The 15,775-nt window shown below is 43.3% G+C and overlaps 1 protein-coding gene across 5 annotated transcripts in view; it reads right to left on the bottom strand.

Moving 5' to 3' along the window:
- The window catches only part of ADGRB3 (adhesion G protein-coupled receptor B3), a 686,517-nt gene that overhangs the window by 341,498 nt on the left and 329,244 nt on the right, over nt 1–15,775 (bottom strand). For all 5 annotated transcript variants that reach the window (XM_074368745.1, XM_074368743.1, XM_074368746.1 and 2 more), the window contains 2 exons: nt 7,386–7,454; nt 3,094–3,202 (listed from right to left, as the gene is read on the bottom strand). In XM_074368745.1, coding sequence (XP_074224846.1) covers nt 3,094–3,202; nt 7,386–7,454 — 178 coding nt within the window. The remainder of the gene's footprint in view (nt 1–3,093; nt 3,203–7,385; nt 7,455–15,775) is intronic.

The raw sequence follows: 15,775 nt of genomic DNA, 5'->3' as shown, positions 1-15,775 counted from the left end.
TTGAGTGGATTGTGATGGTTAATTTTAGGAGTCAGTTAGACTGCGCTTAGGGAGGCCCAATAGCTGGTAAAACAACATTTCTGGGTGTGTCTGTGAGGATATTTCCGGAAGAGATTATCATTTGAGTCAGCAGGCTGAGTAAAGGCCTCCCTTACTGAGGCAGGTGGGCATCATCCCGTCCACGGGGGGCCTGAATAGAACAGAAAGGCAGAGGAAGGGCCAGCGTGCTCTCTGCTTGAGCTGGGACCTCCATCTTCTCTTCTCTGCCCTGGGGCATCAGTGCTCCCGGATCTCAGGCCTTTGAATTCAAACTGGAACTGATGCCACTGGCTTCCTGGTCCTCAAGCCTTCCTCTCTGGGCTGGGACTACTCCGTCAGCTCCCCTGGCCTCCAGTTTGTAGGCAGCAGACTGGGGGACCGTTCAGGCTCCAAAATTGCAAGAGCCAATCTCCCTCCCAAAATTTCTTTCTACATAGCTACACATGGCCTGTTGGTTCTGTTTCTCTGGAGAACTCAGACTAATATATGGATATACATTGGAAAATTCTCACATGTTATTGAGAATAACCTCCTTCTGGTCATCAAACAACAATCAGTCCAACCCTGGGCTAGGACTTGGAAGAATCAACAATAAAAAAAGCTCTTTTGGGTGGTGTAATATTTATCCTTTTTTTTTTTTTTAATGGGGGGACTGGAGTTTGGGGGTACAGGACCTCGTGCATGGTAAGCACGTGCTCTGCCACTGAGCTCTACCCTCCCCCTGGGTGGTGTAACAATGTTTGGGATAATCGTTCACAGAACATAACCTTTTCTCATATGGATAATTAGTGTGACACATGCAATCAGAAGGCCAAACAATCACACGGTCCTTACACAAGACTGAAGACAATATAGGACAAGATTGGCTTTATTTGCAGCATTGAATTGCCTTGAGGTACTATGCCTAATATACTTCTTAAAGTTTAGTGATGGTAAAGTAGGCAAACTTAGACAAAACATAATTTTGACACAAAAATAATAACACATTTTTCAAGTATATAATTTTGGTAAGTCAAAAGAAGGATAAAGATGAATAAATATTTGTAATTTATGGATATTTATGGAATTTTTATAGCAAATAATACAGACACTATAAGGAATTTGATAAACTGTTATTCATCTAGCCTACTTTACCTTCAAATTTAAATTATTAGACTCTGAGACTGGCTTTGTTTTGCAAAGTTTTTTTCCAAATATATTCTGAGCAAGTGCCATGCATTGATCTGGCAATACTTTTAATTAGCAACGCATTTTAGAATTAGCTGTTACCATGTACAAAAAGCAAGAAAACAATAGCTCTTTGCTTCCTCCCCACAACTCGGTTTTTCTTGTAAATTACTTTGCAAATTGTCCTATCCAGAGCCTTCCTGGTTCCTTCCTGCCCCCAAAAGCCACAGGCCTGCAGAAGAGCAGTTCCATCTTGAATGACCAGCACCCCCAAAATCTCTCTAGGCTCTCCCTGGCATGTGCCCCCAAATCCACAGCCCAACATGCCTTCCCTTTTCCCCCAGACTTTACCTTTCCTCTCTTTGCCCAACCACTTTTGGAACGGGCATCTAATTTGGATTTTCTCCGATTTCTGAATTCAACCTTCAACAAAGGTACTATTTCGGGTCACTTTTTCTTCTCATTGCCCAGAGCAAGGACAGCTCACTTCCCTCCTGAACCAGCACAAGCTGCTGAATATCCACTCGGGAAAAAAGCCTGGGCTCCCCCCGACCTCCGGAAAGTGGGTTAAGACTAAATCTAACTGGTAAGGTCTGATGCTGCCTGAAGATGGCATATGGGCAGGCAACCGACTCCAGGCCTTTGAGAACCCCATTACATAGGCTCTCCTCCACTGAAGACTGTTACTCGTAGTTAGCTATTACCTGTTACAACTTGAGGTCACCCTGATGGAAGATACCTTAAGAGTCGAATGAGCCCCTCTAGGACTAAAGGACCTCCAGAAGAAATCAAGTGTAAAATGAACCACCAGAAGCCATAATCATAAAAATGTCATGCTTGGTACCAGCTGAATTTCCCTAGTTAATCCCTCCACCAAGTGAGGTCTCTTCCTGATCTAGAAATGAAAACTTAAACATCCTATGAATAAGAATGTGAGGTAAGAAATACTTATTTAAACACATTATTATGTACAGTTAGCGATCTTCATGTGAAGACCACTCAAACCTGACAAATGAAAGATCTTTCTGAACCACAGTAACACCATGCAGAGACGCTTTGAAGAAATAAAACTGGAAGGCTGTATCAACTCACTGCATATCATATTTAAGAAGACCATTTCTTTGCTCTTGCCTTTTTTTTTTTTTAACTACAAAGAGAAACACGTCCTTTGGTTACCATCATTGCTGTTGGCTGAAGGCAATTCTGGTACTGAGAGGGGATGTGTGGGTTTCACGCCTCTGTGTAGCCCCTCCCTGTAAGGTAATCCCCTCCTATAAGAGGTAATGCTAAAGGCAACTCAAGAAGAAAGATGTTCTCACACTGTGTGCACTAGACTACAGAATCCACTACAGAGGGGCCTCAAAGACCCACTGTGTCCTGGGAGTTACACAGGACAGCAGCACCATGACCATACCCTCAAAGGTCTCTGAAACATCCCATCCGACCACCTATAAATTCAGCGCTTCCTTGGGACACCTAGCAAGAAAGTAACTCGACATCTTCATGAACAATGGGAGGTCATGAAGATGCATTTTTTAAAAAACATACTAGAGTATATACATCACATATTTTCAACATGAGATTGGATAGCAATAAACATTTGGCATATTCTCCTTTACATCTGCTGTGCAGATAAACACAAGTAGGCCCATCTAAATGTATACAAATACATGCAGATACATGCAAATGTGCGTGTGCGTATGCATGTGTACAACGTATATGCGGTTGGGCCCATGGGAGAAGCAGACACCAAGTACCCACAGTGTATTATTCACATATACTCAAAGATACAAACAATGGATATTACACTTAAAAATGCATGACCCAGATACCTGCAATTTTTTTTTTAATTTCAGTAAGATTTTGGGAAAACATTCTATTTCTTACCTACATTTCCAGTCATTAAGTATGAATTCTGAAAGTCCATCATCCCCATTCCAACAATGTGTATAAAATCTTCAATCACCTGCATTAACTCTATCGAGCCTGGGTAAATCTACGAAAACAAGCAAAGGTTAGATGGAGCAAAATAAAAATCTATAAAATAGAACATATAACTAGAATTTAAAAGGTACACAACAAGAACATAAATGAGCTCTGATTTATTTGAAGACATTTCTACAACCAGCAGGAGCTGTATTTTTTTTTTGACTTTTTAATTTTTTTAACTTTTAATAGTTCTTTAAATTATATTTATGTATTTATATGTATTAATTTTTTAACCCATCTAACAGGTGCATTTTTTTGAACTAATCGTTGAGAGTAACAGCATGTGTCACACAGCAAGAACTCTGGCGGTGTTATGATGCAATGATTAATCCTTCACAAATCTAAAAAATCCGAAAATGTCTAACAGATTGTATTCTTAGAAGTGGCATGTCTTTACTTTGGATGGGTTCCTGTCCTCACTTAAATATAACATAGAACAAACACTGAAATCGAGGGGGTGCTTTTTATCTTTTTTACTTAGCATCTATAAGATAAGTACTGAGAGAAAAAACAAGTATTATTGCCAACATGAATATTTACAGACTATTAAGTTCACTGCAGAATATCCTGGGAGAGACCTTTATTTCTAATCATTACAATAGCCACTGTATGAATAATAATGTTGGCAACACTTTCGGGATCATAGTAACAGCTGTCGTGTTGATACCTCACACGTCCGCACACAAGACACACCCGACCCCATCCACCTTGCACACTGCAAACAGATGAGTGTTTGCTTAAAGATGACCCGATTCTGGTGGTAGATTATAGGGAGTGGAATGTGAGGGCCATTTACAAGGTCACGTGAATTTTAGCATCTGGAACCCATCAGGCTTCTAAAGCCATCTGGCATTATATAACCTTATTAGGGCAGAAAGTCTTTTGATGTTAGGTTCATTTCTTTTGGCCATTCAGCATGACAGGAGCTTCTAGCCATGAAAAATTTAAGTGGATTAGAGAGTTTTAGTGGCTTTGTATTTGCAAAGGCTGGTGCAGAAGGGGCAGAGACACGCTTATTAGCAGGAAGACGTGTCGGACAGGGCGGGGAGCGGGAACGGTGTGTATATTTTTCAAGAGCTTGTGGCTGTGCCCATCCAAACATCAGACACCTAGAATACATAATATTTCTACTCACATATACTTGACGACAAGAACAGTGGCTATTACGGTTAGAAACATATGGCCTAAATAGTTGTACTTTTTTTAATTTCAGGAAGATCTGGGGAGAAATGCTGTTTCTTACCTACATTTCCAATCATTAAATATGAATTCTGACAGCACATCATCCCCATTCCAAAAAAAAAAAAAAAAGCATCAAATTTTCCATCAGCTCCGAGCTTCCTGCTGCTACTGTCTTTTCCCTCCGTCTCTGTGTAGGTGTACGTGTATTGAGGATGTGGAGTGTGGGGTAAATACAAATTAAAAATAAGGGGCTTCATTCTCCCTGTTGCAAAGAGGGAAGAGACTTCCTCCCAACCCTTTTCTCCCCCTCCCTTTTCTTAAGAGCATTTGTTCAGAAAACCAGTCACTGTGAAGTTCTTTCTCTGTCTCCCGGAAACGTATGTATATCTTTTTAAATGCGAAGTAGCCTCTTCCCAGCATACAGACCCAGGGATGTCTCTCCCTGAAAACAAAGTCACCAGGGAAGACAGGGGTCTATCTTCTGTCGGTGTGGGCGGACGGGAGCCTCACGTCAGCAGGTGCTTCGCTTCGAGTTGCAGACCTGCCTCCAGTTATTATGATATAAAAGCTTATTTCTTCTTTGGGTAAATCCAATTAAGTAACAAGATGGTCACCCACCCCAATTACCAAGTGTGACAAACGGTGTCATCACGTCCTCTTACTTGAGGACTAGTCACCATTCATCTTGAAGACACAGGTGTAATGCATTGCATCCGCTCTCGGCTGCGTAAAAGGGTGCGGTTTCTTTCTGTCTTTACAGTCTCCTAGTGGCCTGCCTGTAGTGCACGTCACATTTGGGTTCAATGCTTATTCAATAATAAACCTGTTTCCTTTCTCCTCTTTCTTTATGGAGAGGTTTTCTAGGGTGACAGGGGATTCTGTTCGTCGTTACATTTTCCCTACAGTATTCAAATGGTTTTGAACAAGGGCTGGTAATACTTCCTGTTTTTCTGTGAAGGACCAGAGAGTACACATTTTCGGCTTCGTGGGCCATGGCAGGGGCATGAGGGGGTCCCTGTGGGGACAGCGCAGTTCTGTGGTATCACAGCAACCATAGATATGTGTGGCTATGCGCCCAAACTTCATTTACAAAGCAGGTGCAAGGTGCGATCTGGCCCCTGGCCGCAGATTGCCGGCTCCTTAGAGACACATGAGCTTTCTGTATAACCAGGAAACACGGAACCCAATATCACAACTGAAATGGCTTGTCTGGACTGAAACGGACTTGTTCATTCTAACCACAATGATGGTATAGAAAGTACTGGCATATAGAGTGCAGCCTTTTTCCACCTCACTTCACTCTGTGTTCAGTCGGATGCTATAACTCAGCACAGTCTGGTCTTTCCTAACTGGGGCTGATGTGTAGCGATCAAACTCTGAAATGACACTGTTGACTGCCCCAAAGTGTAAATTCTAATTGCAAAAACCTTCCTAGGTCAATAGTCACCGTTTTCCTCAGCTGGTTTTCCAAATCCACACAGAACGGTGTTTTATGTTGCACTGTGTTGGCGCTAATGCCTCTTAAATAGATAAGGGACCCTGCGAGGGATGATCTTTGGTAGATTTTAAGCATCTCTGACTTCCGAGGCCTTCAGCCTTTGTGTCACAAACTTGGAGACATCTACCGCGTGGCTGCTTCTATGACAACACTGTGACAAAACAGCTGCTTTTATTTCAAATAGTTATTTCAAAGGAGCATTAAGGATCATCACCATGGAAAAAAATATTTCAAAGATAAGCATATTACTAACTCAGAATCCCAAGTAAGTAGATGGATTACGGATCCAGGATTTTCCATTGACAAAAGTTCTGCCACTGTTCATTACTTGTTCGGGTCAGGACCTCTCAGTAAATAACAGCCCCTGATGAACTGCAGTCTTGCTTTAAACAGAGGACTATACATTTGTTCTAAACATACCCATAAACAAGAGCCTCCGGCCTTCTAGAAAAATGTGCTTAGGCTCTGCGGCTGTATTCTCAGGAAAAACACCATTTTCCCACAGGGAGTGATTGAGGCTTTCCTGGCGATTGGAGCCAAGGACAAACACACAATTCAAACTAGCAGGAAAAGATAGATTCAGGGTCTTAAACTAAGGCTTTTTTTTTTTTTTTTCTTGCTGTGGCCAGAAGCACAGCATTTGTACCTGAGAGGGAGGTGAGCCCACAATGGATGATTTTTAGAGTTCCTATCATAATACAAATAAAGGGCCAAGTTTGCCCCTGATAAAGGGAAAAGGGGAGAGACGGTTCCCCTGAACCTCAGTAAATATTCTTATTTTCAATATTGCATTGATCTCTTGGAATTTTTAACAAAGGTCCAGGAGAAAACTTAAAGAACATTCAGTTAAATTTTCACAGGATTTTTTTTTAATGCTCAGTAGCCCTTTTTTAACCTCTAGCCCACATTTGCTGTGATTTAGAAAAAAATATTGTTAACCACGTGTCAGCATAGCACAAGTGCTGTGCAAGGTATTGTTAAAATGATAACTAAAACAATAAGGCTACCTGCTACAGAAAGAGAAAAAAGCAGAATACAATTTTTTTTTTAAAGAGAACTCTTTTTTTTAATTACTCTTGGATTTGAGTCAAAATGCACATCTGTATATATGATGCAGACTCTGTGTAACGTTGTAGTAAACACAAATGATTTTGCTAGGTAGGACCCTACAGTTCAGTCTGTAATATGTCCTTAAAGGTTTGCTGCTTTTCCCATAGTCTGTAGATAGGAACGGAAGTGATGGGTAAGCCAGACAGTCGTTATGTGCTGGCACCTTCAAGTGATACAGTACTGGAAGCTGCTTAGAATTTTCCACATTTATAAATATCATTCATTCCATAGACGGTTAAGATAAAACAGATCACTAGTTTTCTTGCAAACCAGTATAAGATCATCAAGACATATTTTTAAAATTTTCCTTTTACGTTCTTAGAATAGCGAGCCCCCCCCCCCCCAATGAGACTATATTTAGCCAACTTCATCTTAAGTTCGGGAAAAACTCCAGCCTTACCTGCTGGGCATCTTCCCACTTCTCCTTGTTGTCTTCATCTAGAAGGTTGCTGACTATTTGAAAGAAGTTCTGCAAATGAAATTAGATGCAAGGTTTAATGTTAGGTGAGAGGATATACTTTCCAACAGCGTCTGTTTGGACTGATTACATGCTGAGGGTATAAACGCTATGCAATATTGCTGAGTGACCCTCACGAGCTGTTCTAGGAGATCTCGGAGGACTATTTCTCAGCGTTGTGATTCTGGGATTTCTGTAGATCCTCATATATACCCCTTGGAAGGCATCAGAACAGGCTCGACACTTATTTTCTCTCACAGGTATTTGTCCCATAATTGCCCCAATATTATACTCTTTCACGTCATTGCATAATTATTCCCTACAAAGAAGCTTTCTTTGCATGCTCCTGTAAGGAAAGTCGCCCAGTACCTGTGAGCCATGCTGTTTTGAAAGGCATTATAGTAAAGACATGGACGATGAACAAACCCTAGGTAAGTGAGAGTCTTTCTCGGCTGGATCCTGGCTCTGCCCTTCCTGGCTGTTTTAGTTTAACGTTCACAATGACATATTATAAAGATGACATGCAATTTTTCAAAGACCCAGCACAGTAAGAGTTCAATAAATCTTAGCTATTTTCAAATTATTCTTCTCAACACCCCAGCCTTTTGCAACCAGCCAAAAGAGAGGGCTGAACACAGCATCATGTCCCTACTGAAGTTCCAAATCCTTGCCGTTCCCCTCGTCCTCACTGTTGGAGCCCATTGGCTTTATCTTATTCCAAGAGTACCCACAGCAAGTTTTGATTTTCCCTCTTGGCATTCATTTTTGTTTCCCACATCCACGCCGGCTGTGTTAGTGCTGAGTTCACACACAAGGCGACTTTACCAAAGAGATACTTTCCTGTCCTCTCACACTCACCGCGTCTTCAAAACACAGGAACCGGGGAAGGAAAATCAGGTGCCCCTTAAAGATGAGCAGTGACCTGGGGTCACAAGAGACTTAAGAAGCGTAAAGTGAAGCCACGACGTTTGTCTAAAGCTTCACGGATGGAGGTCCCTTGCTTTTGTCCTCAGAGCACACCTCTTCTAACTGGTTCGCATGTAACTGCTTCGTATGTAATTAACAGGACCGCTGCCTCACAATGATGCCTTCCCTGAGGACAGGACTCCCTTCGGCAGATGGATGGAGGTGGTTGCAATTTTTTAGCCTCCTCAGCCTGCCTCCCTATCCAGCTAGCTTTTCAAAACATGCCTTTATTCTAATCCCAAATAAATTCACCCTGAGTGTTTTTAGACGAAACATACAAGATACTTCCTGGTATTTTGTGGTTTGAATCTGTTAGTATCTATATTTAATTGCCCTCTTTGTGCTGTTTATTTTAATAGCTCCTGGCAACCACATGGAAACATGTTTCGAGTCCTAACCGCGATAAAAGTTACAGAATATTTGCTGCAACACTTAACAAAAATTGCAAGTCTGTGGTAGACCAGTTTCCTAACTCATTTAACCTTTTCTTCTTTTTTCCCACTTAAAATTTCCTGGCTGGAGGGATAACATTTTAGGGCCTTTGTCCATTGAGCTGTAACTCTATGTCTGTGCAGAAAGAATTAACCTTCAGAGTTCTGAGATTGCCTGCAGCTGGTTAACTCAGTAGGGGACCTGGTGCTAATGAGGCTAAAGTTGCCGATTTCACCCACGTCCACGCTGGCGAGCTGTGCTGAGGTCCACCACCGCGGCTGCATCCCCATCTCTGCCAGCTTTCATACAAAATGCATGCTGCTGCTAACAAGGGAACCACGGCAATGGGAAGCAATTTGTGCAAATGCGTCTCCGTTTCTGGGAAAACATTTCACAAAGCATGTTGTCCTGACAGCGGGTCAGCGACTCTATGCTATCGGCGAAAGCCAGTGAGCACACACCATTCCCTGATCAAAACTATAAATTCAGAGTTCGGTTTTCAAAATCACCAAAGGGCATACATTAAAAAAAAAAAAAACCCCACAAATGTTTCAGATACACATTCAATGAAGCGGAGAGTATAAGAAACATTTTTGTACTATTTTCCAAGGCCAGTAAATTGGACTTCACTAAATCGGCATGGGGCACTGGTACAGAACAAAGCTCTTCTTCTATCTCCTGGTGGATTCCGTTTGGCAATGATTAGATGTGGGGCCAGGCAGGGGCACGGGGGGTGGGGCTGAGCCTGAGCATCCCAGGTCGGGGAGGAGGAGGAACATGTACAGGGATACTGAGCTTCTCTTGTTCATCAGTGTGGATATCACATGCAATGCTTTGTCCACAGCAGGTATTTAACGAAGTCCCGACTTCAAGGAAATAATGAAGTGATAGTCAGTACACCTCAGGGTCTCTAACGAGACACAAGCCTCATTCCTTGAAGCTGACCCTGCCCTAATCTGTCTCTCACACATTGAAAAAATGTGTGTGTATATATATATATATAACACACACATATATATACACATATATACATACATATATATACACATATATATATATATATATCTCAATTCACTTTGACATTTGCTTAAAGATCAGAGAGACAGACAGAACAAAGCTGAACTAACCAGAACAGTATTTTGAAGAGGGTACTCATAACATTTCAGGCCACTTGATGGAATTTTCCAGAAAAGTAGGAAGCAGAGCAGTAGATCCAGTATTTGCTAGAGTTTTTTTAAGAGCTCTGCTCATTGTGGTCATATCTCTCTCTTGATGACTTATGGATCAAATGCCTTGGGCCCTTTGTTGCATCAGACAGGAGGTTTATTTTGTGTGGTTTGAAGCAGCCCTGATGTCTATGGCCCGGACCAATTTGAAAAACTGAGTGTCCTTGGCAGAGTCTGAGTTTGGAACTTGAACAAGGCAGACCTGGTTTAAAATGCCCCTGATATTTATTAACTGTGTGGGTCTGGGTTAATTGCCCACCTACACTTGCCTTCCCCTATGTGTAAGGCAGAGACGCTAAGAGCTGCCGTGCAGAGTGGTTGCAAAGCTCCCAGTATCTGACACACGCTAAGTACTCAGTCTACAGCAGCTTTATGATTTGATTGCCTTTGTATTATCTTTTTACGACTGGCTACGTGATCTGCATTTACAGCCACATTATGGTGGATATGCACCTATAAATGCTGCTCCAGACTTTCACGACCAGAAGCTCCCTCTCTTGCAGTGCTTTCCAGTCCCTCCCTCCCTGAGCACATGTACAGCACACAGCTTACTCACACGGCCCATGATTTGTTCATCAGAAAATTCTCCTTCCTAAAAACGTCTTCTGCAGGGAGGAGTTTCAGTGCTGATACAACGAGATACCCACTATGTGGGTGGGACTGTGGCAAATAGTCCTGGGACACGCAGATCAGGGGGCAGGACTCTGCTTTTCCTTTGCAGGAAATATGAAAATCAGTGCAGTGAACGAAGGCCATAGACGTATAAATGTCTCTGCCAGTTTCAAATTGTAAGTTCTAGCTTTGGTCACATGAGAGACGAAAAGGACATTCAATTTTATGGAAAGTGGTGGCCATGCAATTCCTTGTTCTATGTCTGGTCGGCTTCTAGCTAACAAATTTCTCAGGGACTATATACAATTGTCTATAAATATACAGAAGCACATCTTAGCACGCAGATTTGCTGAATTCCCTGTGGAAATGAGGCTGTAGGTGAGGCTAGTGATCTGAACTATCTGAGCTACAAGGGAACTTCTCCCCCTCCTAACCCAGCAGCAAATATCTGGGCATCTGGAGGCAGACACAAGCCCCAAGGAACAGAGTTAATAAGTAGAACTGAAAGCTTTGAGGAATCATGGCGGTCCTGACTAAGAATATAAAGGGATCCTAAGAAAGGCTCAAAGGCTAAGTGAGGAGGCAGGGACACGCCGTCGCCATCAGAATTAGGATGCACAGCCCAGAACGGTCCTTCATCCCTGATCAGAGGGCAGCTGATGGGTGCATGGTGAAGCACAGTCGAGCCCCTCGCTGTCCCTCCAGCTCTCTCTGAGCGGTCCTGCCCCATACTGTCTCTACCCCAGACTCAGAAAACGTCTTCCCGCATCCCAGACTCATTCCTCCCAGCCTCGGGACCCTATATAATGCTATTCCTTTTCTTCAGCCACTTTACTTCTGGTTCTTCACTCAAATAACTTTTTTTGTCCTCCACGTCTAGATTTATACTCAGTGTCCTCAAAAAGGCTTTATCAGATCACCACCCCCCACCCCCCCGCAGGTATACAGGGTCTGCATAGTTTTTTAAATTTTCCTGATTTTCATCAGTAAACATTTTTATTTTTCATTTACCAGTACCATCATCATTCATGCTTTGCAAAATATCTATGGCAAAAGGAAACAGCCAATTTACGGAAGTAATCACCCAAGAGAATATGATGTGAAGGGAGAGGTTAGATCGACCAGAAGGGGTCCTTGCTCTCCATTCTGGGAGTCAGCTTTCCCCGGTACAGGGTGAGCTAGCATGACGGTCTCTGGCTGTACCTCCGCGCACCAGCAACTCAGCAAAACCAGCGATACAAAACCAGCGCACTTTTCCAGCGATAAGGGCTCCTTCCCCGTCTCATACCAGAGAGGCCAGGGATGCAGGCACTGACTTACAGGGCGGCGAACCTTGCCCTGTGTCGGCTTCTTTGGAAGTACATCACCGTTCTTAATTACGATGCATTTGTATGACGATCGGTTTAGGGCTGTTTCTCTGCCAGCCTACACTTCTGTTGGCATTACTTCTCTTTAGTTCAGTCTTCTCCCCCGACCCCAGCCCCCCCCCCCCCCCGCCACGTACAGCTTAAGGCACAGGAAAACGTAAATACTCAGTGTTTCAAATCTACTGACTGCATGCCTCCTGTGTAGATGACAAGGTGCCAGGCATTGGGGGCATTACAAGACATCGATAAATGATCCCACCTAATTCACTGCCTCCTTTCCAATTCGATACCTCCCTCTGCCATATACCCGGGGTTCTAGAATGTCCACGGAAGGAGAGTGGATGCTTACATTTACAGATGAGAAAGTGAGTTAACCTGAATAAATCTGGGCTCAAACTGTTCCTGTGGAAAATGGCATTCTGAGGTCGCAAGGCCACTCTGGGTGCAGGGACACACTTTTGCGAAAGTGTAGAGACTGATGAGTGGACAGAGCAGGGATGGAGGTTGGAGCCTGGCTGTCTCCCAAGGAAGGGGCCTCCTCTCCCACCCACACGGCTCGCTCCTTGCCAAACGCAGTGGGCCCTCCCTCCCCGTGCACCACGCCCACTGCCCCCTCCCCAGGAGCAGGGGTGCCGCCTGGTGAGGGAGAAGGGAGGAGAAAGGAACGTCCCTGGGAAATTGATGGACAGCCCAGGTGAGACTGCGAGGACCTGAAGGAGAGCAGTGGCCGTGGGCGGGAAGGGGAGGAGGGACACAGACTCCTCGATGGGCAGAGATGGGCCCACTCTCGGGAGTGCTTACCGAACCCTTGCTCCCTACTTGTACTGAGCTGAGGGCTGGGAACACAGGGGTGTGCAAGACACACACGAGGGTTCCTGCCCTCCTGGAGCTTCTACTGTGTGGTGTAAAGAAAGGTGATAAATAAGCACATTTTAAAAATGATTCGAGGTGATGCTACAAAAATTAAAGTCTTTGGGGCTGGAGAATGGGCAGCGAAGGGAGTGTGTGTGCATGTGTGTGTATGTGTGTGTGTGGTGAGGGTATGTGTGTGTTTGTATGTGTATATGTGTTTGTGTCTCTGTGTGCACATGTGTGTTTGCATGTCTTGTGTGTGGTGAGGGTGTGTGTATGTGCATGTGTGTGCGTGTGTTTGTATGTGTGGGTCTGTGTGCATATGTGTAAGGGTGTGGTGAGGGCTGTGTGTATGTGTGTGTGTTTGTACGTGTGTATATGTGTGTTACCTTTTTTCTTAGATGACACTGTGAGCAGCTTGAGGGCAAGACCCATCTTTTATGTTCAGAGTTACACCGCCAGCCCTACTGGGTCACAGATTCCCTGCTGTGTGCCGGCCAACTCACGCACATCATTATGGCTGAGTGATTAGGTATTTCATCTACTTTATTCCTATGCCTGGAAAATTGTAACCATCAAACTTCATTATTCATGGATTCCGTATTTGCGAATTCAACTACTTGCTAAAAATGTATGGGTGGCCCCCAAATCAAAGCTCACAGCGCTCTCCTGGTCCTTCCAGGACACGGACGGAGAGGTGAATTTGAGTCACCCCACGCACACATGCCCAGCTGAAGCCACGTGGTGCCGCTCAACTTCTAGTTTCAGCCCACAGACTGTAAACATGTGTCCTTTTCATGGTCTATTTAATGCCCAGTTATTTTTTTTTCCGCCATATCTTTTGTGCTTTTTGTTGGTAATTTTACTGTTGAAAATGGCCTCTATCAGAGTGCTGAATTCCTAAACTCAAGCAGCCAGTGGTGTGTCCTACACAGAACATGTGTGTGTTAAATAAGCTTTGTTTAGGCGTAAGTTAGAGTCTCTTGGCTGTGAGCTCCATGGTAATGAATAACAATATATATCAAATAAGGTGCCTTTTAACAGAAACACACATAAAACAAGGTCATGTATTGAGTAGCTGATGCAAATTGTATGACCAGATACTGGACGGAACCCATCCCATATTTATCTTACGAGTAAATGGTTCGATATTCTTTAATTTTATAGACCACGACTCCTGTGACTGATGGGGAAGGACTGCACGCCTATTTCTTCTTTAGCTATAAAGACATGAAGTAGAGAAGGACTAAGAAATGTGTCTGAAGACATCAAGGCAGTTGTTGGACAAGCGGGAATTTCAGCTTGCACGTCTCATCCACCTTGGTCAGGCCTCACAGTTTCTGGTGTCGGGGGTGTAAACTCATCCTCTGTTGATAAGAGACTCAAGAAGGATTTTCCCAGGGCTGAAAAAAAGTGAATGGACAAGTTTTCCCCTCTTTTTCTCGCTCTCTCCTAACTGGAAGTTCAGAGTACTTTTCCTATTTTATTTTTGTGAAGCAAGTAAATGCCCCCACTATTGCTACATTACTCATATCCATTCATTAATTACTTGAACAAATATTTGAGTGTCTACGATGCTCCAAGTGCCAGGCGAAGCCCCAGGGACCTAATTGTCTCTCAACAAGCTTCAAATTTACTGCTGCAGGGCAGCCTGGAAACAAGTAATTACCTTTGTTAGAGGAGAGATGCGCTCTAGCAGGGATATTTACGGGGTTCTAAAAGGCCAGGCAATTAGGAAAATACCGAATTCTGCCTGGATTTGAAGACAAGACTTTGGAGTAGAAATGAATTGTAAGCTAGAGCTTGAAGGAATTGGCATCAGATTGGAAATAGGATGAGTAAGTTACGTGCAGGACCAACGTGAGCGGAGACTTGGCATTATGACCAATCCCAGGGTTTGGAAAAGAACATATCGAAAGGGAAAAGACTTTTGGAATAGCTTTTCTACCAGTTTCCCCAAATAAAACTACAATTATATTTTATCATTCCAAGACACAAAACCACACTTTATTTTTTTCCCCAATTTTAACAGCTTGTAGCTCTTCTCTCTCACTTTCCTCAATGTATCAAGTCAATCTTTTCGTGAATCCAGCATTATTAGGCATTTTAAATCAAATGCCCAGCACATAACTAAGAATTTGAAAAAATGCACTCTCTTTAAATAATTTTATTTAATCTTTATTTGGTCTTTGTTTACTTCCCAGTTTTTTTTTTTAAAAAGGATAAAAGAGCTCAGTGGTATCGATATTATTATTAATTTTGTTGTTAACTAATTCAACCAACATTAGCTGGACACTTTCTATAGGCAAGACTCTGTGCTAAATCTTGTTTGGGGGAGAGGGGAGTGGAGCTCAGCTGGGACTTAAAGATGGATCAGGACTACTTCTTCTTTTTCAAAGATGCAGGGATGAGCGCTTATAATTCGAGATATAAAGAGATGAAGGAGAAAAGGTGCCACTGGAGTTCAGACATCTCGGGGACCAAGAGATTATGTTAGAATCTGAAGACAGACCAAGCCAGCCTGAAAACCCAGAGAAAGCAAAGTCCTGGAGCCAAGAAAATATGATGCTTTCAGGAAGCAGAAGTGGTTCATTTGGCTCCAAGTCTATAAAGAGTGATCCGTGTGCATGACTGGAGAGGTAGGTGACCTAAGTACTGTGGATGGACTTGGACTGTCAAAGCCAAGATCAAGGCTTCGGGTTGCCATCCAGGTGGCCTTGGAGCCCCACTGAAGGCTTCTGACTAAGGAATGACATCCCCAGAGCTGTCCTCGGACAGCCAATAGGACCCCAGAGGACGAGATGCGAAGGCATGTAGGTGAAGATCTGAGGGAGGATGAAAGGAAAGGGGCCGAGGAAATAACAGAGGCTGGGGTAAC

Source organism: Camelus bactrianus, chromosome 8 (genome assembly GCF_048773025.1).
Source record: "Camelus bactrianus isolate YW-2024 breed Bactrian camel chromosome 8, ASM4877302v1, whole genome shotgun sequence".
NCBI lineage: Eukaryota > Metazoa > Chordata > Mammalia > Artiodactyla > Camelidae > Camelus > Camelus bactrianus.
The sequence above is the reverse complement of the archived record's forward strand: the minus strand, read 5'-3'. Positions and strand labels throughout refer to the sequence as shown.